Source organism: Heloderma suspectum, chromosome 2 (genome assembly GCF_057233095.1).
Source record: "Heloderma suspectum isolate Gila_16-S chromosome 2, 16-S_ref, whole genome shotgun sequence".
NCBI classification, from domain to species: domain Eukaryota; kingdom Metazoa; phylum Chordata; class Lepidosauria; order Squamata; family Helodermatidae; genus Heloderma; species Heloderma suspectum.
In genome coordinates, this window is record NC_139459.1 from 179,216,335 (window position 1) to 179,238,957 (window position 22,623).

The window sequence follows — 22,623 nt, forward strand, 5'->3', positions numbered from 1 at the left end:
GGATTGGACAAATTCATGGAGGATAAGGCTACACTTGTCCTGATCTAATTTTATTTATTTATTTATTTAAAATATTTCTAGGTCACCTTTCAGAGCAGCATACAACCATAAAACGCACATCATAACAAAAATAAAAATGATGCGGTTATAAAACAGCAAATGTTCCAAACAAACAAACCATAATAAGACAGAATCTACAACATGAATGTAGCTATAACCCAATCTGATATAATCAGAGGAAGGTCAAATGGCTATATGCTACCTCCAATATCAGGGGCAGTATGCCTAAGTACACCAGTTGCTAGGGAACAAGGGCAGGAGGGTGCTATTGTACTTGTGTCCTACTTGTGGACTTCCCACAGGCAGCTGGTTGGCCACTGTATGAACAGAATGCTGGACTAGATGGACCTTGGTCTGGTCCAAGAGGGCCCTTCTTATGTTCTTACTTCCTTTAAAAACCCAAACAAATAGAATGCCACATGTGCATTTATTTATGTATCTGGGAATCATTCACTTTCATTAGTTTCTTTTTCCAAAACTGCTCTGAGGATTTGCAAGGAGGTGTTTTAGTGATGCCATGGTACCAGCCAATTGGTGCCATCTTACAGCCAGCCAACTTCTGCTGCAAAGTTGCTGAACCAGGTGGGAAGTTTCTTTTTTTTTTAGCTCAACCCTGGAGAAAACTAAGTATATTTGTACAGAATGTGGAAAGGGGGCTTCCAAGCTGCCATACTTAAGTTCACGCAACCCTTAATTATGGAGACAGAGGGAACAGTTGCCAGCAAACACAGATGGGCAATTAGCAAGAAAGGGGGGGGTACATAATTTCTACTTTGAGAAACACTGCCCCCTTGTGTCCTTTTGTGACATCTACATCTCTTACCCATTTTGATCCCTCTACCGCAGATAAAGAGGTATTGCCCATGGAGGCCTTTGGTGTGTTTACATCCCTGGGGTTGAATGAGAGACTCTTTGCTGTCAGTGTTCAGGAGCTTCACAGCTTGGTGAGTGTGTGTTCCTTGTGGAGACCTGCAGTGGAGATTTCTGAGGACCTCATGTTCATTCCCTTCCCCACCCCGTGCCTCTTCTCCAGGACACAACTCTGAGCAGGATCACCTGCACAAGCCCTGTTGATAGAAATATCTGCCTAAGGGAAGACGTGTGTCAAAAGGACACACATGGGAGCTCAGATTGTGGCTAATACTGCACTGAAGTCTAGGGGTGGCGATCTTGCAATTGCTTTATTATAAGGGAGCATCTAAATGGTTGGCTATGGGCTAAATCCAGTCTCCATCAATCTGATACCCTCCAGATATTTTGGACTTCAACTTCCAGCATTTCTGACCATTGCTCATGTTGGCCTTGGGCTGATGAGAGTTGAAATCCAAAAATCTGGAGGGCCCCAAGTTAGGGAAGGCTGGTTTAATTTATGCTAAGGGGATGGGGGAAGCCAAACCAGAAGTGCAGTTAGCTACTGATTCCCAGTTGGGATGATCAGCCTTCAGGATGTGGCGAGCCTTAATCTACATCACTTTCATAATGGAAAACAATAGCTCACTGGCCAATAAAAGATTCCATTCCATGGGTAAAATCCAACATAAGTCCTGCTTAGAGTAGATCCATTGCAATGAATGGGACTTCAATTAGTCATGACTAACGTAAACCCCATTCATCTCAATTGGTCTACTCCAAGTAGGATTTATGTTGGATTTTACCCTATGCATCAAACTGCAGCAAGTATAACCCTGTTTAACTATGATGGCTTCCTGCAGAGGAATCTTGGGAATTCCAGTTCTGTGATGAGGAAGACAGAGCTCTCTGTGATGGAGAACGTTAGGGATGTCAGAGAATTCTGCCCGAATTTTAAATGGGATCAAATTCTGAGAAATCTGGTCCGCGGAACCCTCCTCGGAACGGGACAGCCCAGTCGACCCGGACCAGAGCTCACGCGGACCCCCTTTTTTTTTTTGTCTGCTGAATGGTGGATTTTACAAAAATAATTACGAAAAGAAATTTGTAAATCGGAAATGGAGGAAGAAGAACGCAAACGACTATACCCTTTTTACGAGGCATTTTCCCTGTGACCCGAGGCTTTCTTTTGCTGGGGCTGAGTCTTGAAGTCCACGGAAATCCTCCATCTTTTCTCTTTATTGTCTGTGGAGGTGAGGTCAGGACAGGTGAGGTGAGGTCAGGTGAGGTGACGTCAGAATGGGTCTGTTGAGGTCAGGTGACCGGAAGTTACGTGGGGAATCCCCGCGAAGGGCTTTACCCTTTTTACGAAAATAAATAGGCTTACGAGACCGACGGCGGGCGCACAAAAAGGATTTTTCGGCGGTACTTACAGAATTATTTACGTAAGTTCGGGGAGCTGGAAAAAAACGGGGGAATCTGGGGCATGCGGACGGTGGAACGGGGTGGCCCTTGGCTCTGCGGAATCCTCGCAGAGTGGAGCTGCTCCGTGAGGATTCTGGGGGGTGGAACGGATCGCCTCCCCCCCCGGCAGATTCCCCACCAGAACAGACGGTGGGGAATCTGCACATCCCTAGAGAACGTTCAGCTCCCTTTATGCAATGAAACTTTCCAGAGCACCTTGTGGGGAGTGCATCGTGGAAGCAGTATAAAAATGGTATCAGCTTCTAGCATAGATGTGTGACCTGTGTGTAGGGTAGTCAGTTAAGAACTGCCAGAAAAGAAGTGATGCATAACCAAAAATAGGACAAAAGAGGACTTGTATAAAATGTGCATATGTATAGATGCAAGTCAAGAATTGATTAATAGAAATAGAAATACAGTACAACATAGTGGGGAAGACTGAGGCCAGGTGACCTGCTCAGTCTGCTGGCCAGGGGCTGACTGGGGATGGGCAACACTTCTTATGGTTCTTTATCTTTAAACCAGAATTGGACAGGACAGCTCTTCAAATACAGGCTGCCTTCAAATAGAGGACTGTCCTCTGTAAAACACATGGCCATGCCACCTGTGACACCTTGGGGGTGTCTCCAGGGCATCATTCCTGCCTGGTGCCATGAGCAGTGGTTTCTCCTCCCATTTGCTTAGGCCCCTCACCCTGAGCAGCTAGGCCCCACGACGGGCTCTTCGGAAAGCTTGGATTTCATCAGTTCCAAGGACCTGGCCAACCAGTTCACCGAGCATGACTGGAACCTCTTCAAAAGTGTCCATCAGGTAAGGAGAACTTGTTCGCTGCTGGAATCTGCCACAGTGAGTTATGAGACTGGGGTCCAGGTGCCCTTGCTTGCTCTGCCCCCAAATTTGCCCTTGCTGGCCCGCATGACCGTGGCACTGAGCAGATTTCTGGTGGCTACCTTGCAAGAGTGGAGAACTCGGGCTCTTCAGGTGCATGTCTTAAGGTGGAGCTGAGCCAAGGCCTTGTGTTTTTAAGGTTGGAGTTCAGCGGAGACTCTCCGGGCTGTTGTATTTTTTAAGGTGGAGCTGATCTACTACATTTTTGGGCCGCAGAAGTTTCCCAGCGCCACCACCGCCAACCTGGAGCGCTTCCTGCGTCGTTTCAATGAGCTGCAGTTCTGGGTCACCACCGAGCTCTGCCTTTGTCCAGACATCGTCAAGAGGGCCCAGCTGCTCCGCAAATTCATCAAGATGGCTGCACAGTAAGAATCTGGTAGATAGGAAAGTCCTTGGCTGGAGGCAGGCCGACTTCAGCCTTGCGAGATCCACTTTATTTATTTTTCACTAGAACCCATTGAGTGGAGTGAAGTGTTTGCATAATTCCTCAATGAGGCAAGATATACACTTAAAATTAAAGAATGGGTTCCAACCGGAGCTAGGTGCCAAATAGTGGCTTGGGGCAGAAGGGAGGCAGAGGGAGAGATGCACACTTAGAATTATGGGACATTAAGGGGACATGATTGTCGCCAGTAGAGTAGTACCTTGAAAGCACTGGAAATCGAATCAAATCCCAAGAATTAGAGAGTGCTATCTTAATTTGTGGGATTTTGCCATTCTAAATAACTTAACCTGGGTTGTCAGATCTAGTCAGGGAGGGGGGTCTTGTGCTAAGTTTGAGCAACAATAGAAGTGGGTTAAACAATTTTAGAACAGTCAACAAATTATAATGATTGTAACCCATTATTGTTGATATAAGAAAGAGGAAATGTTGGTATAAGTTGGCTGCTTAGTATGTTGTTGATGATGGTCTTTATTTCCTCTGGGAAAAAATGTAATTTTTGAAATCAGTGAAAACAATGAAGAAGGAAAAGAAAAAGAATTAAGGAACAGGGCACTGCTGAGCACATGCTCAGCCCCGAAGTTTGTTCTCACTCTCAGAACTGAGCTCACAGTTCCTTCACAGAAAACTTCCTTTCAAGTGTCTGTCATGAGCTTCCTTCATTTCAGCAACCTTAAAGGGGGTGGAAAGCCTTCATGTTTTTGCCATTTTTAAGCAGCTGTGTTGATCTACTGCAAATCATCCAGAGATTGACCTGTAGATCCTGATCTACCTTCTGCTCACCTAGGGATGGGCGAATGAGTGATATTCAAGATTGCTAGGGTTCTCCGAACATAGTCTCACCACTCATCTCATGCCTGATTTCTGTTCACATTTGCAATCAGCAATTGCTTTGCATGAATGGGAGATTTGTGAATATCAAGCAGCGATTCAACGGGAGATTTGTGCAAATCTCCCAAAATTTGCACAGATTTCTTCCATAGGTGAAAGCAGGGCCAATTCAGATTACTGCGGGAATTTGCACAAATTGAGCTGGGAATTGGAAACAAGACAAACATGAGCACACATTTGACAATTTGTGAAAATGTTCGGAGGACACGTGCTCGTGCTCATGTTCAGGGCTTCAAATGGGGCATGCTCGCATGTTTTGTGAGAAAAACTAAAATCTCATTCATCCCTATGCATAGCCCTGTACAAGACAGTGATCCAGGTCACCTCTTTTCCCAGGAGAGACCACAGCTCTGGGTACTCTAGGAGCGAAGCCTGTTCTGGGCTCTGCATTGAGAATGTGTAGGATTTAGATTCCACCTTATTCTAAACTACCTCCTTGGGCTGAGTGTCGTTTGTGTGTGTGATTTCAGCCTGAAGGACCAGAAGAACCTGAACTCCTTCTTTGCAGTGATGTTTGGCCTGAGCCACTCCACTGTCAGTCGCCTTGCTAGGACCTGGGAGGTACATCTTTTAATTGTATATGTTTTAATTTTTGTAAGCCGCCTTGTGTCCCAGTACTGGGAAAAATGCGGGGTATAAATAAATATAACAATAATACATCTCTGCTGCAGATGGAAGGGAAACAATGCCTGCTTCGAGGCTGTTCTACCTGAGTTACAGTGACAAATCATAAGGAGACTCAGGGATGGGAGAATCAGCAAGACTCAAGTTCATTGAGGTTCTCCAAGTCCCACCTCAAAGATCGGTCTGTTTCGTTCCAGGATGCAAGTTTTTGTTGTTCGAATGGGAAAAAAGTGTGCATTCAGGTTCACTTTGAAGTGTGCACCCAAATTCATAATTTTCTCCCATTGACTAAAGTGTGAAAATGTGTATTTGGGGGGTTACTTGTAATGCACATTTTTAAAGTGCACATTTTTCTAACGAACACATTTTGGGAATGTGACTGCAAGTTTGGAAATATGCAGATATTGCCTGAAAAACATACTTGTGTTCATCGGTGCGAACAGCACAAGTTCAGATGTTCAACAAACTGAAACCAAATTCTTGTGCATCTCTAAGGAGAAGTGATTTGCTGCATCTTCCAGATCCAGTTTGCAAAGTATCCCAGGAGTCTTTCACCCTTTTTTGAGGGATGCTGGTGAAGCAAAGGCAGGGTTGGAAAGCATCAGTCAAAACAGGGGTGGGGGAAAAATGAAGCCATAATTCTGGGAGTGGGATATAGGAGGCAGGCATACAGGGTTGAGGTGATCACACAGGGAGACCAGAGGGGCCTCCTTTCATGTGCAAATTGTTCTGGGTGATGCACTGAGGGGTTAACAGGGCTAGAAGGGAGGAAAACTAAACTGGGCTGAAGCAGTCAGGGAGAGGTCATTTTATTGCTCTCTTAAGTGGGTGAGTAATTCATGGGAGTGAGGGGTTGCAGCCTTCTCCACTGAGGCTCATGCGAGGTTGGATCTCTTAATGTCTGGGAAGAGGATATCAAGTTCTAGAATGGCGTAACACTTGCAAATTCCAAAGCATCTATTTATTAGGGAATCATATTTGATGTAGTGAGTCAACCCAAGTCGACATCACAGCCTAATGAACTCCTGACATATTTCAACATGCATTCAGACCATGGCTCACCACATCCTAGAATGTGTCCTATTTGGTAGTCAAGTGAGAGATGTGATGGCCAACAGCAGGGAATTATGTTGAAACTATCAGATGACTCTGCAATCGCAGGCTGAGGTAATCTCAGTTCCAAATGAACCCCCAAATGGTCATGGATTTGAGAAATGCCACTCCGCACCCCAGCTAGGAACTTGAACTAGGGATGTATGATGAAAACAAAAACAGGATTTTTGTTTTATCAGGATTTACCCAGTTCGCAACTTCCGGACTCAGACATGGACTCAGATGCAATCTGAAATAGACGTCCATACATTTCTGAGCTTGCAATGTGATTTGCGGACCCCCCCAAATGTGTTCAACAGCATGCCCCTGAAAAAATGTGCCCTTTTCAAAAATGCACAAAAGTACGCTTCAATCAATGGAAGAAGAGTGTGTACATTTCAGTTGATGCATACATTTGGAAAAATACACATGAAAATATGCACAGCTTTTTATGTGAAAAGAAAAATAACTAAGCTCACCATCTGATAAGTACTTGAGTCGGAACAAGCTTCGAGGTAGAATTTGGAGAGCTCCGATTTTGCTGATTTTGCCCTAGCCTAAATCCTGTTCTTGTTAGCCTTGAAGAAACGTGGACTATGTTGGAAGGGCTATTTTCTTTATGGGCATTAAATGTATTGGGATTCAGTAGAGCAAAGGATAAATCGAAAAGAAGGGCTGTTAACCCCATGAATATGTCTTCCCTCTGAGTCCCTGGGCCAGCCAGATATAACCAGGCAAAAATGCTTGCCTTCAAATTGTCTTTGAGGTTTTTTCTCTAGATGCTATGACACTTCCCTATGGGAGAGACTCCATGGCAGAGTTCCCCCACCTGGTGCCCCCCAGATTAAGGATGGGCAATACTGTCAGTTTCACCATCTCTTGCATTTGAAGTTTGAATCTCAGATTCAAATACATTTCAAATCTCAAGTTCTTTCTCAACCAGATAGAAAATTTTGTGAATGTGGGTAAACTCTTAGAAAAAAACACACTGGAACAAAATTCTCACCCATCTGCACCAGCCTAATTTAATCGGTACAGTTATTCCCAGCACAGAGAGGATCAAAATGTATATGCTTGCCATATAGCCGTTAAAGATAAGGAGCCTGTCAGAAAAAAAACCTAGTCCTAATTCAGCACTAACATGGCTGACAGTGATTCAAATCCAGACTTATTAAGAGCAAAGCACTCAAAGCCCTGGGTCTAGATGGGCGAATCTGTCCCTTTTGGTTTCTCCCACGTTTGATTGCATTTAAACAATCAAGTTATTTTTGTCCTGAATATGGAGAGCCATGCAAATTTGGGTCAATTCTTATCAAAGCACAACTGAAACAAAATCCTCACCCATCCCTGTTCCAGATGTTTTGGACGTCAAATCCCATCAGCCCCGCCAGCATGGCCAGTGGTCAGAAATGCTGGGAGTTGTTGTCCAGAACATCTAGAGGGCACCGGGCTGGGGAAGGCTGGTCTGTGGCTTAGTTCTCCATCAGTGGAGTGGAATTACCCCCCTGGCAAAGGGGGAGTACAGGCTGAAGGGGCAGGATTGCAGCTTGAGATCGATAGGCATATGGTGAAGGAACACCTAATGACTTTGAATGAGTTCAGATCTCCAGGGCCAGATGAACTGCATCCTAGAGTAATAAAGGAACTGGCAAAAGAACTCTCAGAACCACTGTCTATTCTCTTTGAGAAATCATGGAGGACGGGGGAAGTGCCAGATGACTGGAGGAGGGCTAATGTTGTCCCTGTCTTCAAAAAGGGTAAAAAGGAGGAACCTGGGAACTACAGACCAGTCAGTCTGACATCAATCTCTGGGAAAATTCTGGAGCAGATGATAAATCAGTCCATCTGGAAGCACCTTGAAAACAATGCAGTGATTACTCGAAGCCAACATGGGTTTGTCAAAAACAAGTCCTGCCAGACAAATCTGATCGCATTTTTTGATCAAGTCACCTCCCTTGTGGACCGTGGGAATGCTGTAGACATCATATACCTTGATTTCAGCAAAGCTTTCGACAAAGTGCCCCATAATCTCCTGATGAGCAAACTAGCTCAAAGTGGGCTAGGTGAAACAACGATCCGGTGGATCCACAGTTGGCTACAGAATCGGACTCAAAGAGTGCTTATCAATGGGACCTTCTCAAACTGGGGAGAGGTAATGAGTGGGGTACCTCTGGGCTCGGTTCTGGGCCCACTGCTCTTCAACATGTGTATTAATGACTTGGAGGAGGAGGTGCAGGGAACGCTGATAAAATTTGCAGATGGCACAAAATTGGGCGGGATAGCTAATACCGTATTTTCCGGCATATAAGATGACTTTTTAACACAGGAAAATCTTCTCAAAAGTCGGGGGTCGTCTTATATGCCAGGTGTCATCTTATAGGGCGGGTGCTGAAACTACCGAGCTGGACTGGAGAATCTGCGGTCGCTGCATATGGTGGGGGGAGCTCAAAAACGGCCGCGGCCGCATCCCCACCGTATGCGGCGACCGTATGAAAGCAGCAAGGGCAGCGCTGTACAAGTATGGTAGAAGAAAATCCACTCACCAGGATTCATGGAAAGAAGTGACTTAACGCGGTCCCGATGACGAGGTGAGGGGGCGCCTCACCGGGAAGGTGTAAGTGAAGGGTGGAGCAAGCTGCAGGCGTCCGGGACGCCCGGGGTATGGAAAAAAGAGGCGTGATAGTCTTGGAGACAGGGAGGGCTGGGCAGGCAGGGAGAGCTGACCAATCCAAGCAGGCTTTGTATACAACAACCAGCCAATCGCCAGTAAGGTACATTGCTTGCCGTGATATTTCAACTGGAAAAGTTGGGGGTCGTCTTATACGCCCAGTCGTCTTATACGCCAGAAAATATGGTACTCTGGAAGACAGAAACAAAATTCAAAATGATCTAGATAGACTGGAGTGCTGGGCAGAAAACAACAGAATGACATTTAATAGGGATAAATGCCAAGTTCTGCACCTAGGAAAAAGAAACCAAATGCACAGTTACAAGATGGGGGATACGTGGCTCAACAACACTACAAGCGAGAAGGATCTTGGAATTGTTGTCGATCACAAACTGAATATGAGCCAACAATGTGATGTGGCTGCAAAAAAGGCAAATGCTATTTTGGGCTGCATTAATAGAAGCATCGCTTCCAAATCCCGGGAAGTACTAGTTCCCCTCTACTCTGCACTGGTTAGGCCTCATCTGGAGTACTGTGTCCAGTTCTGGGCACCACACTTTAAGAAGGATGCAGACAAGCTGGAGAGGGTTCAGAGGAGGGCAACAAAGATGATCGGGGGACTGGAAATAAAGCCCTATGAAGAGAGACTGAAAGAACTGGGCATGTTTAGCCTTGAGAAGAGAAGACTGAGGGGAGATATGATAGCGCTCTTCAAGGACTTGAAAGGTTGTCACAGAGAGGAAGGCCGGGATCTCTTCTCAATCATCCCAGAGTGCAGGACACGGAGTAATGGGCTCAAGTTACAGGAAGCCAGATTCCGGCTGAACATCAGGAAAAACTTCCTGACTGTTAGAGCAATACGACAATGGAACCAATGACCTAGGGAGGTGGTGGTCTCTCCCACGCTGGCGGCATTCAAGACGAGGCTGGACAGCCATCTGTCAGGGATGCTGTGACTTGGATTCCTGCATTGAGCAGGGGGTTGGACTCGATGGCCTTGTAGGCCCCTTCCAACCCTACTATTCTATGATTCTATTCTATGATTCTAATTGCTTCTCCTACTTGCTCCAGGTGACATGCATGCAAATTAGCTTTAGAATATGTGGTCCGGACAGTTGGAGGAGTAACTGCCATCTTCCAGTTCTCCAAGTTGCCTTCTCCAGAGGATGGTTGGTTGGGAGAAAGAGGTGTGGCCGAGGGAAGGGGGTGTGGCCTTTGAGGGAACCCTACAGGCCCAGATTGGGACTCTAGGAGGGCCAGATTGGGACCCTGGGGCTGAGGTTGCCCACACCTGCCGTAGATGGTCTTGAGAGGCAACTCATTGCACTGCCTCCAATTACAGGTTCAGACTCACATGACTGGAGCCCCCCCGATGAAAAAGATCCATGCACATAGAGTACTAGCGTGTCAGCAAGATGGCTAGCTAGGCACCTAGCTTTCTATAGACAGGGATTCTGATGGTTGTTGTTTTTAACAGAGGAGCCTTCGTAGTCTCAAGTGGTCAGCCTCCTTTTAGGTTCACCACCTTTGTGAGAACTAGGCCTGTGTGCTTGCTTTTGAGATTGGTTCCCATGATCACTTTAGGATTCAATTGACATTTCCTTGCATGAAGCCAAACGGATTGTGCACCACAAACAGATCAAATGCGCACTGAAACAGTGGTGCACAGGAGCTGTACAAAAATGACAGAAATGACCTCTCTGCCTCTGAGAAATGGTGAGGATTTCTTCCACAGCTCGTCGTGCTCATATTGGTGATACATTCTTGTGCTGGCTGGGGCACATCACCACTTTGCCTCATGCATATCCTGCCTTTACAGCAGGGGAAAGAAACGATACGGATTGGAAACTCACATCGACAAGCAGTTGTGTAAGTTGGCTTTCAGAGTCACTTTACTGAAAAGCAAAGGCCTCTTTGTCTCGATCCTTTCACACAAGCATGTATATTGCCCCCTATCTCCTCCCCTGATAGCTGTTCATTTGGTAATCTGCATAGGAACAGGAGAACTGCATGAGAGTCTGAGATCTTGTGAGAAGATATGAAAGCTCCACCTGTGGGGTTTGAGGTATCAAAGCCATTTCACCTGTGCCAAGCACCACTTGATGACTAAGTATCAAATTTTGCAGGGGTGAAATCACCCTTGCTTTTTTCACTGATTGGTCATTTCTGAACAGGCCTCTCTCTCTCTCTCTCATATCCCAGAAGCTTCCACACAAGACGCGAAAGTTATACGGCACCATGGAACGCATATTGGTGAGTGCGGGTCCATTTGCCTTTGGAAGGGGCCGGAATCTTGCTTAGTTCTGGGTATGAATCTGGATTTCCTCCTCTTGGGGAGCTTTCAGATGAGGCTATTATTGCGCCATCACCCTGATGTCTTCCATTCATAACCCTCCCATATTCCCCCACCACTTTATTTCTTACCACGAAAAACCCATTAATGAAGAAAAGACAGAATAGCTGCACAGTGCCTTCTAGTTGTTAGTGGTAGCACCCCTCTGTCTGGAAGCACCCTTGGGACTAGCCAACACTCCCTAGTTGTGGGTTTTGGTACAGCCAGTAGGAGTCCTGAGGATAAGGACCACTGGAGCTTCGAGTTCGACCTTGTTCAGTAGAGGTGACCAGTAATTTCTCAGTTCTTCCTCAGCAACAACAGGAAGATAAACTGATTTGTCTGCCCTTTTCTGATCAGTCCTTACCCAGCCCACCAAACAGCACTTGGCCACTACTGGGCCTTATCCGGCACCAGAATTCTTGTGGCTTTGTGACCTCAAATGGGGCTGGGCAAACAAGCAATTGTTGTGATTGACGAGATCGCTGAACACCAATTTGAGGCTGGTCTTGCCTTGTCTCCCCTGTTTGTTTGTGCGCTTTTCTCATTTTGGTGAAACAGGAAACATGCACATTTCACAAGGGGAAAATGTGCGTCTTCAAAAGAGTGCACCCAAAATTTGCATTTCCCCCCCACGGAGTAAAGTATAAAAATGTGCATTTATTGGAGCGGGAACAGGAATTCAGGAATTTGCAAGCGTTTTTGGAGAACATGCTCATTGTCACGTTTGGGGTTGCAATCGTGGCATGTTTGGGTGATTTGCAAACAACGATAACATTCTCGTATGTCCCTAACCTCAAACTCCTTTCCTAGCTTAGCGCTCTGCTGCTTCTGCTTTTTCAAACCTCCAAACTGCTGCTCCTGAGTGAAGCTGCTCCTGCTGGCTTTTCCTGCCCGTTGGTGCAAGTGTCATGGAGAGGGATGCCAGCTCCTGGTCTCTCTCCTCATTTGAGGAAGCTGCCCATCCTTACTGCTTTGAATTGCGGGGATGGAGTGTGGCAAGTGTGCCATGTCTGCTTTTCCTAACAGAGCAAATTGCAGCTTGGAGAGGGAGGCCATTTTCATCTGGAAAATGGTGCAGAGAGAGAGGAGGACTTCCTGGTATCTTGGGCCACATACAACACCGCCCCCCCGCCGGTTGCTATTTGCCACAGTTGAAAGACACTGAAAGACAAATTCATCCATTTCTATCATACCTAGTTTGGCCTTCAGTCTCAAGAACCTCTGGTGTGCCGAGTCAGACCTAGCTCTCTCAAATGGCAGAAGAAATTTGGCAGAATGGCAGCAACAAGGAGCTATTTTCCCCTTGGTTCAAAAAAGAAGCCACCGTTTGCCTCCAAAATTTGGTGCAGCAGTGCGGAAACAAATAAGGGCTGTTTTTAAAGGCATATTCATCCTTTTTTGTTTCTGCACCACTAAATTTTGGCAGCAAATTTCAGTGCTGGGGGTGGGGGCAAGGGTGCAGCTCCTGTGTGGGTATTAATATTAATATTATTATTATAACATTTATATCCCCCCTTTTTCATCTTAAAAGGAGCCCAAGGCAGTGTACATAAGCCTCCTCCTCTCCATTTTATCCTCACAACAACCCTGTGAGGAAGGTTAGGCTAAGAATGTGTGACTGGTCCAGAGTCACCCAGTGAGCTTCAAGGCTGAGTGGGGACTAGAACCCGGATCTCCCAAGTCCCAGTCTAACACTCCAACCACTACACCACACTAGCCCTTGGACCCCCAGAAGTTGTCCTCCCCTGCTGTAAGCTTTCACCTGCAGTCTGAAATGATGTAGTCCAGAAACAGGTTTAGTATCTGATCTGCTGTTAGTGAGAACGAGGCAGAGAACATAATCAAAGGATGGTTTGGGCAGATGAGGGGCTGTACACTCAGTTGCAAACATTCCAGTGCTAATCTTTCTTCCTTTTTTCCAGGATCCTTCTTGGAATCACCGGGTCTATAGGCTGGCCATGGCCAAACTGACTCCACCCATCATCCCCTTTATGCCCCTTCTCCTTAAAGGTATAATAGCATGGTTTTTACTAACAAAATATCAAAAAGGAAAAAAATCCAAAAGCACCTCTGAGTATGGACTGTAATTATTTATTATGCAGAGCTCTAAAATACTTGTGGACTGTAAAAATATTTACGATGATGATCTCTAAAATGCTGAATGCATTTCGAGACTAGGTCTCTTCCTCAGGAGCAATTGATCTGTTTAAAATACAGTTTTCACTATTTTTTTAAAAAAAACTAAAATGAGTTTTTACTAAGCCACCAAAGGGGTTGAAATTGATTTCAGGCGTTCCGCTGCATGGATACATGCTCTTTTTCTCCAGAGATCTTGGGGGGATATTTTCACAAGACATGTACGATTTAAAATAGTTGAGAAAAAGAACCTATGAACAGCCACACAGCAGGCCAGGCTGCCAGCCCATTTGGCTCAGAGAGGTCTCAACACTGATCATCAGTGAGTGTTATGATTCAAAAGCTTTCATTCAAACCTGTCCCAGCGTGATGAGGGGTTATGTCTTCATCATAAAGATAAAATGGCTTCAACTGTGGCTTTCATCAGGGAACCGGATAAATGTCTTCTGAGGGGCTGAGAACCCTGAGATCACTAGACGAGGGTGCCCTTACCCAAAAGCATGACAGTTAAGTTTGTAATACAGTGAGGGTGCATTCACAAGTAAGGGAGAGAGATGGAGAGAAAGAGAGAGAGACCAAGTTGATTTTAAACTTGTCAGCATGACTCTTCGACAGCAGACAGCCCTTGGAATGTTAAACCGTCCCTCTCCAGATAGTTAATTTAGATGGTCTGGTGCAGTGTTCCCCAACTGGGCACTCTCCAGCACTGTTCGCCTACAACCCCGTGCTGCCTGGGGATGGTGGGAGTAATAGTTCAACATATCTGGAGGGTGCCTGATTGGGGGAGGCTACTCTGGTGAATGAGTGAAGCAAGGCCCTCTGGTCTTGTCTAGGTGTGCTAGCAGTGTTATTCAGCCTCACCTCCCTATAACCACAGCATCTCCTGATCTAAAAGTACAATAGAGAATCAGGAATATGAAAATGCTCTATTGTGAATGTGACCATGAACAACCGAGGCTCTTGTAACTCACTCCTGCACAGCTTGTGACCCCCCCCCCCTCCAAGCCAAACCCGGCTCATCAGCTATACATCATTGCATGCTGGGTGCTCGGCCTCACATCTTGTCCTATTTTTGCAGTCCCCCAAAGGAAGCCAAACCAGGAGATCTATCAGCCATGCATGGGGGTAGGGGTGGGCATTGCCATATTTGGAAGTTGGGCTATGCTTGGCACAGGCCAAGTTGTGTGGGCCTGTTGTAGCATAGTATGAAATGGTATCAAGCGAACTCCTGTCACAGCCTCATAGACAAAGTTCTCACTTTCCCATGGCTCCCTAAGCCTGTGGACAAACAGTCCATGTCATCATTTATGAGGACTAGCCGTCAACAGATTCCTTCCTCTGTTGCATTCACTGGGCAAAGGTGTGGATGAGATGGCCCTTAGTTTCTAAGCCTCATCGACTGGGTTGGAGCCTGCTGTTGCTGAGGATGGTTCATCTCATGCCAGGGAGATTTTGCTTTCGAATTCTTTTCAGTGTCCTGATGTAGCCTATTCTAGTGTGATGATGTAGCAGCAGAAATAGGCATCTTATATAATAATATGGTAGTGTAAGGCTTATTACTAGAGATCTACCAGACCGATTTTGCTCATTTTAGCCAGTGTGGTGTAGTGGCAAGAGTATTGGACTGGGAGCTGGGAGATCCGGGTTCTAGTCCCCACTCAGCCATGGAAGCTCACTGGGTGACTTTGGGCCAGTCATAGACTCTCAGCCCAACCTACCTCACAGGGTTGTTGTTGTGAGGATAAAACAGAGAGGAGGAGGATCATGTAAGCCACCTTGGGTTCCTTGCAAGAGGAAAAAAGGTGAGATATAAATGCAATAAATAAATAAATTTTGTTTTAAACCGAAGGGAGAGGGATGAGGCAGAGGGGAGGTTAATGCATATGTCCTACACTGTACTACATGTAATGTGACATGTGACAAGTGTGTGTATGCAGGTGTCATAAGTAGGGATGTCAGAGAATTCTGCCCGAATTTTAAATGGGATTGAATTCTGACAATTCCAGTCCGCGGAATCCTCCTCGGAACAGAGCGGCCCGATCAATCTGGGCCGGAGCTCACATGGACCCATTTTTTTTGTCCACCAAATGGCGGATTTTACAAAAATAATCACAAAAAGAAATCCCTAAATCGGAAATGGACGAAGAAGAACATGAACGGCTTTACCCTTTTTATGAGGCATTTTCTCGATGCTTTCTTTTGCTGGGGCTGAGTCGTGAAGTCCACGGAAATCCTCCATCTTTTCTGTTTATTGTCTGTGGAGGTGAGGTCAGGTGAGGTGAGATCAGGTGACTGGAAGTTACATGGGGAATCCCCCTTGAAGGGCTTTACTCTTACAGAGACTGACAGTGGGCGTGCCAAAAGGATTTTTCGGTGGTACTTAGGGAATTATTTACTTAAGTTCGGGGAGCCGGAAAAAAATGGGGGAATCTGGGGCATGCGGATGGTGGAACGGGGTGGCCCTCAGCTCTGCGGAATCCTCGCAGAGTGGAGCCGCTCCGTGAGGATTCTGGGGGGGGAGGAGCGGATCGCCTCTCCCCCCACGGATTCCCCACTGGAATGGACGGTGGGGAATCTGTACATCCCTAGTCATAAGGCTTACTCCTGTGAGCTCTTAGAGTGCTGGGCCAATGAAAGAACAGGCACAGAATGTTGGGAAAGGGGCTGAAGGAAAGTCAGTTGGTGATAGTTAGAGTAGGAGGAAGAGAAGCTGAGGAGAAAGTGCTGAAAGGACACCAGTGGGAGCAGAGAGGGAAAATCAAGAGATGAAAACAGACAGGCAAGACATCAGGAAGAAGAAGTAAATGATCTTTTTAAAAAGAACATCTTTTAGTTTTGCCAGTTTATTTGTAGCACATTTATTTTAAAAGTGTGAAGTTGTTCCAGTTGCAAGCGGAATGGGCAAAAATCCTTTAATCCAATCATTCTCAGACTACTAGTCCCCGCGTCTCCATGGGATATGCACGGCTAACTAGTAGAATATGACAAGATGCCTGAGCAATGCTCTATTGGGATCAGGAAGGATTTCTCTTCCTTACGTGCACTTCCTTTAGGACTTCAAAAATGACCACCCCAACAGCAAAAAGGCAGAGGTCACATGAAGTTGCTTTAGTCCTTCTAGCTCAGTATTGTCTACCCTGACCGGCAGCAGCTTTCCAGGGTCCTTTCCTTGCCCTGCTACCTGAGATCCTTTTACTCAGGAGTACAGAAAGTGTGGCCCTCCAGATGTGGTTGGACTGCAACTCCATGAGTCCTAGTGCCAGCATAGCCAAGGGTGAAGATTAGCAGGAGTTGCAGTCCAACAAGATCTGGAGGGCCACACGTTCTCCGTTCCTGTTTAAACTGGAGATGCCAGGGACCGAAGCTTGGACCTTCTGCAAGCAAAGCAGGTGCTCTACTATCAAGCTATGGTTCCTCTCCTAAATGTGTGGTAGAGCCCTTGCTTTGCATGCAGAAGGTCCCTGGTCCAATCTTCAGTGTCTCCAGGCAGGGCTGGGGAAGACCCCTGCCTGAAACCCTGGAGAGCTGCTGCCAGTCAGTGTTGACAATACTGGGCTAGATGGGCCAATGGCCTGACTCTGGATAAAGGGGTTTCCTGTGTTCCTATGATGGGGAGACGTCCCCCATTGAGTTTCCCTGTCCACAAGGAGAAGTTTGACTCCTGCCCATTTCCTATGGCAAAGGTAGGGCAGGAGCCCAGATCCAAGCCCAGCTGTTTTATCTACTGGACTACGTTGGCTGTTTGCAATGAATGATAAGCAGACTTGCCTTCCCTTTGCAGACATGACCTTCATCCATGAGGGCAACCGCACAGTGGTGGAAAACCTTGTCAACTTTGAGAAGCTGGTGAGTAGACCGATGTGGCAGGGGAAACTGAGGCAGTCTTCCTGTGCTGTGCTATTGGCAAGAGCAGCCAGTATCCATTAGAGCAGGGCAACCACAGGGCAACCTTTTTGGCCCTGTGGGCCTCGTTCCGTGATGGGTGGTGGTGGATCAGGGGCTGCACAGGCACATATGTGCTTGTGAATGTATGCACATGCATGCACACACACACAGAAGTGTGCATACATACTTGCATACACACATACGGGGAGAGGGATTGCTGCAGGAAGGGGATAATGACTGGAGTCACCATGGGTGGGAGGAGGTCACAGTGACCCCAGTTAGGATTCTAACTTCCCGGGCGCCATAATGCCTTGCCCTCAGCAACCACAATCAATCAAAGATCACTGAGGGTATTTTCCCCACAGCGCAGCTGATCAGCTGGGCTTAGGGATGTATGAACTGTGTAAATTCTGTTCGTGTTTCATAGATTGTCAGGCTCTTTTTGTTCCATTGTATGGCCATCAATGGAACTGGATTTTTTCCAGGGATGGCGGAGAATTTCTCCCCGAAACTTCGGGGGGCCGAGCGCCAACGTGTTCGGCCCCCCGAACAAGTTTCGGGGAGAAATCCTCCGCACCCCCCCGCCCCCCCCCGGGATGGGACTTACCTTCCCTGAATGTCCCTCCCGGCGGCGGGTCCGGCTGGCAGTTCGTCGGGTGTTTGAGCGGGGCGGGAGCGGCAGCCGGTCTTTCGACCGGCTGCTGCCGCCGCCATTGCAATAAAAGGAAAAAAAAAAAAAAGTCCCCTGATAGGCTACGTGACGATTCACGTAGCCTATCTTGGCTAGATTTGCAAAGTCAGCCGTGATAGGCTACGTGAATCATCACGTAGCCTATCACGGGTGACTTAAAAAAAAAAAAAGTGTGTACGGATAATGGCGGCCCCCATAGGGAGCCGCCATTCCCGTTCCTTATTTGGTCGCTGTAGTCTACGTAAATGTTTATGTAGACTACGGCGAAAATAAGGGCAACGCTATTTGCGTTGCCCTTATTTTCGCCGTAGTCTTTACGTAGACTACAGCAACTAAATAAGGAACGCGAATGGCGGCTCCCTATGGGGGCCGCCATTCGCGTACGCGCTTTTTTTTTTTTTTAAAGTTACCCGTGATAGGCTACGTGACGATTCAGGTAGCCTATCACGGCTGACTTTGCAGATCTAGCCATGATAGGCTACGTGAATCGTCACGTAGCCTATCAGGGGGCGTTTTTTTTTTTTACTTTCGCGTTCGCGGCCAGGCGAGGCGAGGCGCCTCCTCCCCGGCCTGAATTTCGGCCGGGCGAGGTGGGAAGCCTCCCCCCCGGCCTGAATTTCGGCCGGGCGAGGCGGGAAGCCTCCCCCCCCGGCCTGAACTTCATGGGGAGAGCAGCGAAGCGCTCCCCCCCAGCGCGAACAAGCTGCGAGAAAAGGTAAGTGACTTTCGTCCACCCCTAATTTTTTCCTGAATTTGCACAAATACAGATGTGCAAAAAATCTGCAAATCCCCCCCCCCCCCGCCGCCGCCCATTTTCATAGTTTAGCCTATTGGGGAAATGCACACTTTTGGACAGTTTTTTTTAAAAAATTTATGCTGCATATTTTTCTACAACGTAATTTGTGCAAAATTCAGGAAAGTTAGAAAATCGGTCCACAAGTCTGCAGAATCCACCCGAGGGGAAAAAACGGTTGGCTGCAGAATCTACCGGCTGGATTTATGAAAATCCAGACACATTTGGTTCCATTGTGGATTTCTCCGACGTGCCTAGTTGGGTTGCACGGAAAAACTAGTCAGGCTAGTGTTGTCCATATGAAGAGGGGCCATGGATTGCCCAATCCTGCTTAGAGATATTTATCGTTCACCTGCTGGAAGTTTCAATTGCGCAATGAAGCACTTCCAGCATGCAGGGCTTTTTGTCCACAAATGGACAGCTTGGGAGAAAAATGGAGAGCGAGCAGGAGAGCAAATGAATAGAACATAAAGCCATGTCTGTTTCATGCAGCGCATGACGGCCAAGGCTGTTCGTCTCGTGCATCACTGCCGGAGTCACCCCAACCGTGAGTGTGGAAGAGTGGACGGGGTAGGGGGGAGTTGTCAGTGGGGACAAGGGGAAAGCAGTTGCTCCACATAGCAGTCAAAGATGGTAGCTGCAGCAAGACCCTTGGATAGATACAAGCCCCCAAGCAGGTAGAACGGCCACCTCTTTCAAAGCAAACCATCATGGCCCATTTCTTTTCTGCATATGTTAATTCTTTTGAATATTTATTACTGATTTCTAACTCATCCTCTTCCTAAGGCTCTGCACAGGTAGCAATACATTTTAAAAATAAAACTTTTGAGTGGGTTTATTGACAGAGTTTGTTTTGGGCTTGGATGTGGGTCAGAAAAGAGGGAGGGAGGGAGGATGGACATTTCCAGACTAGAAGCTTTTCAAGGGTTGTAGTATTCCAGTAATACACCTGGCCAAGGCAGGCCATGGTAAAAAGAATGGAAACCCAGAGATGGAATGCAGGGAGACATTGGCCTGGTTCACACGGCACAAGGGTAGTTAATAAGCCATGGTGGCTAGTTAACCATTCCCATGCGTGCCAGTTTCATGCCAGCTCATTTCCCTAAATTACCCTCACTGGATGTGGCTTGTTGTTACATGTATACTTGGTGAGGGTAGGTAACTGCGGTGGTTAACAAATCACCCAGCAACCCTACAACACACCGTGGGTGCTGGGTGCTTTGTTAACCATCCCAACCAACCACCCTTGCCAGGTTCGCACGTAACTACAAGCCACATCCAGAGAGGTAATTAGGGAAATTGGGCGGCATGCTCCTCACACACGTAGGGGTAGTTAACAAGCCACTGTGGCTTATTAACCACCCTTGTGTCTTGTGAATCCAGCAAGGCTGGGTGGCCTGGGTGGTTAACAAACCACCCAGAACCCACAGTGTGTAGGGCTGCTGGATGGTTTGCTAACCACCCCAGCCACCCACCCTCATTGGGTTTGCACATAACAATAAGCCATGCCTGATGAGGGTAATCAGGGAAATGGGGCTGCATGCGCCCGGCACTCGGGATGGTTAATAAGCCACCATGGCTTATTAACCACCCACCCACATGCATGTGAACCCAGCCACTGAAATAATAGCTCTGTTACGTGACAGAAAGCAGGGATCTGACAGCAGGTGGGCTACGAAAGACCACATTCCTCGTCTGTAAGCTTCTGACTTTTACTTTTTTCCTCTTCTTCTCCCTCCTTCCTCAGTTCCGCTCTCCCCCTTGCGGAGTCGTCCTCAGCACCTCCTGGAAGAAGCTCGGGCAATGCGTGCCTCTACCTGTAAGCAAGTGAAGCAGGTGGCAGGGGTGTTACACACGGGTTACTTTCACAGCAGCCCTTTCCCCTGGAATTGATGTGCATTGTTCGTAGTGATGGGGAAGCCGCACAACTTTGTTCTTAAATCATTGCAGTGTTTTCTGTGCTGTTCCCCTGTGTTCCCCGCCCCAAGACATTTGGGGCAGGGTTTTGTTTCTGTTTCTGTTTTGTTGCTATAGAACACAGCTGCAGCAACAGCCTGTTTGTCAAAGTGCTGTGAAGGCTTTTAAGGGAAACTCTTTCTCTATAAATGGTTGTAGCCTGCTTGGTAGGCAGAATGTCCCAAGTTCAATCCCCAGCATCTCCAGGTAGGGCTGGGAAAGAATCCTGCATGATACCCTGGAGAGCCGCTGCCAGTTGACAATACTGGGATAGATGGGCCAAAATGGTTTGACTCAGTACAAGGCAGCTTCCTAATGCTTTACATAAAAAGCTTCCTTTTTTGTGGGCTCTGCCCATTTGATTAATTCCCTGGTCAGATCAGCTAGGGGATTAGTGCCAAATTGCGCCTTACTTAGTCAGCTTTTGTGTGTCTGTTAAATGACACCTGTTTCCCATTTCTTTGGTTGTGTTTTCTTTCCATTATAGCAAAATAGTGACATTTATCTGTAAAAGAATAGGGTGGGATTGTGATTCAGTTTTATTTTTGGTCACTTTTCTAATAATCCCTTATGTAGAATTCGCCCTTTTCACTACCAGCGCACACCAAGTTGACTTTTCCATCGATCCCTGTACCTACAACCCTGAGATTTCATTCCTGTTTAGATCCTATGAGTGTACATGGGTAGTATTTTTTGCCACCATGTGCCTCACAATACACTTCCTTAACTGGAATCTTATCTGCAATTTTCTTGCCCCTCCCCTTCGATTGGAGATGTCCTTTTGGAGTTTATAGTTTGACTGGCTATTTGCCATCTCAAATAATTTGGTCTAAATAATCCAAGACACAATCCTGAATGTTTTGTTTCCCCTGGGATGTGTGCAGAACCAAGCCCAGTGTCCCTAGGCAATACTGTGTACACTGAACAAAAAAACAATTGCAATCCTGAGCCCCATCCCCCCCCCCAAAAAAAAAATGGAATTATGTGACCAGGGTAAGACCTATTTTTAGTTTGGAAGGTTTTACTAGCTAGCCACAGAAAGGGTTAAGACACTGCTCAGAGCACTGAACTCCCCCAATTAGAAATTGACTCGAACACATGCACACAGACCTCAGCTTCTGACATTTTGCTATGGATTTTATATCCAAAATAAGATCTAGGTCTAGGAACCTGATTGTTTGAAAATTGCTTTAAAAAAGTGTAGGATGCCAGATTGTATGCACCATACCGAACTGTACACCCCTTTTTTTGTTTTTCATGGAATTTGTTGTGGAACTTGTTGACATCCTTCCCTGACATTGGGTCATTTGTCTTTCAGGCTCAGAGCAGTCCCTTAGCACTCGGAGCCCAGCTACGACCTGGGCCTACATCCAGCACCTGAGAGTGATTGACAGCCAGAAGGAACTTCTGCGGCTGTCACGAGACCTCGAATCCTGATGCTGAAAGAAGCTCCAGCTATAGGACACAAGATGTGCATATTACCCAACGTAGGGCAAGAACTGCTAGGAAGGGGCACCTTCATGGGCTAGCCCTACCTTGAAGACTGGGCAGTGAGGGATCCCAAGCAGACTGGAGAGTTCCTTGTTCCCTTGGTGGCACCCTTGATCTCCATCCTGGAGCCAGGAGAGTAGGTGCCAGCTATGTCCAGGCCAGAGGAAAGATGTGCCTGCTGCTACCAATGATGCTTTTGTAGGCTGCAGAGTTTCTGATTTGAAAAAAAAAAGAGGCTGCTTTATGGAACACTTCTGGCTGCCTTACGGTGAAAGGAGCAAAAAGCTCACATGTATTACTTATCAGTGTTCAATGGAAATGTGGATTTTTAAAAAAGCATATTGCAAGACTTGCTTTT

The 22,623-nt window shown here is 46.8% G+C and overlaps 1 protein-coding gene across 3 annotated transcripts in view; it reads left to right on the forward strand.

Moving 5' to 3' along the window:
- Window positions 1–22,623, forward strand: part of RAPGEF3 (Rap guanine nucleotide exchange factor 3) — a 76,942-nt gene extending 54,319 nt beyond the window's left edge. For 2 of the 3 annotated variants that reach the window (XM_084836512.1, XM_084836511.1), the window contains 10 exons: window positions 907–1,004; window positions 3,058–3,183; window positions 3,445–3,626; window positions 5,065–5,155; window positions 11,181–11,231; window positions 13,236–13,323; window positions 17,231–17,295; window positions 19,311–19,365; window positions 20,566–20,637; window positions 22,093–22,619. In XM_084836512.1, the coding sequence (XP_084692638.1) occupies window positions 907–1,004; window positions 3,058–3,183; window positions 3,445–3,626; window positions 5,065–5,155; window positions 11,181–11,231; window positions 13,236–13,323; window positions 17,231–17,295; window positions 19,311–19,365; window positions 20,566–20,637; window positions 22,093–22,211 (947 nt within the window). In that variant the 3' untranslated portion in view covers window positions 22,212–22,619. Of the gene's footprint in view, window positions 1–906; window positions 1,005–3,057; window positions 3,184–3,444; window positions 3,627–5,064; window positions 5,156–11,180; window positions 11,232–13,235; window positions 13,324–17,230; window positions 17,296–19,310; window positions 19,366–20,565; window positions 20,638–22,092 lie in introns of all 3 variants that reach the window. The other variant, XM_084836510.1, reaches the window with a different exon arrangement.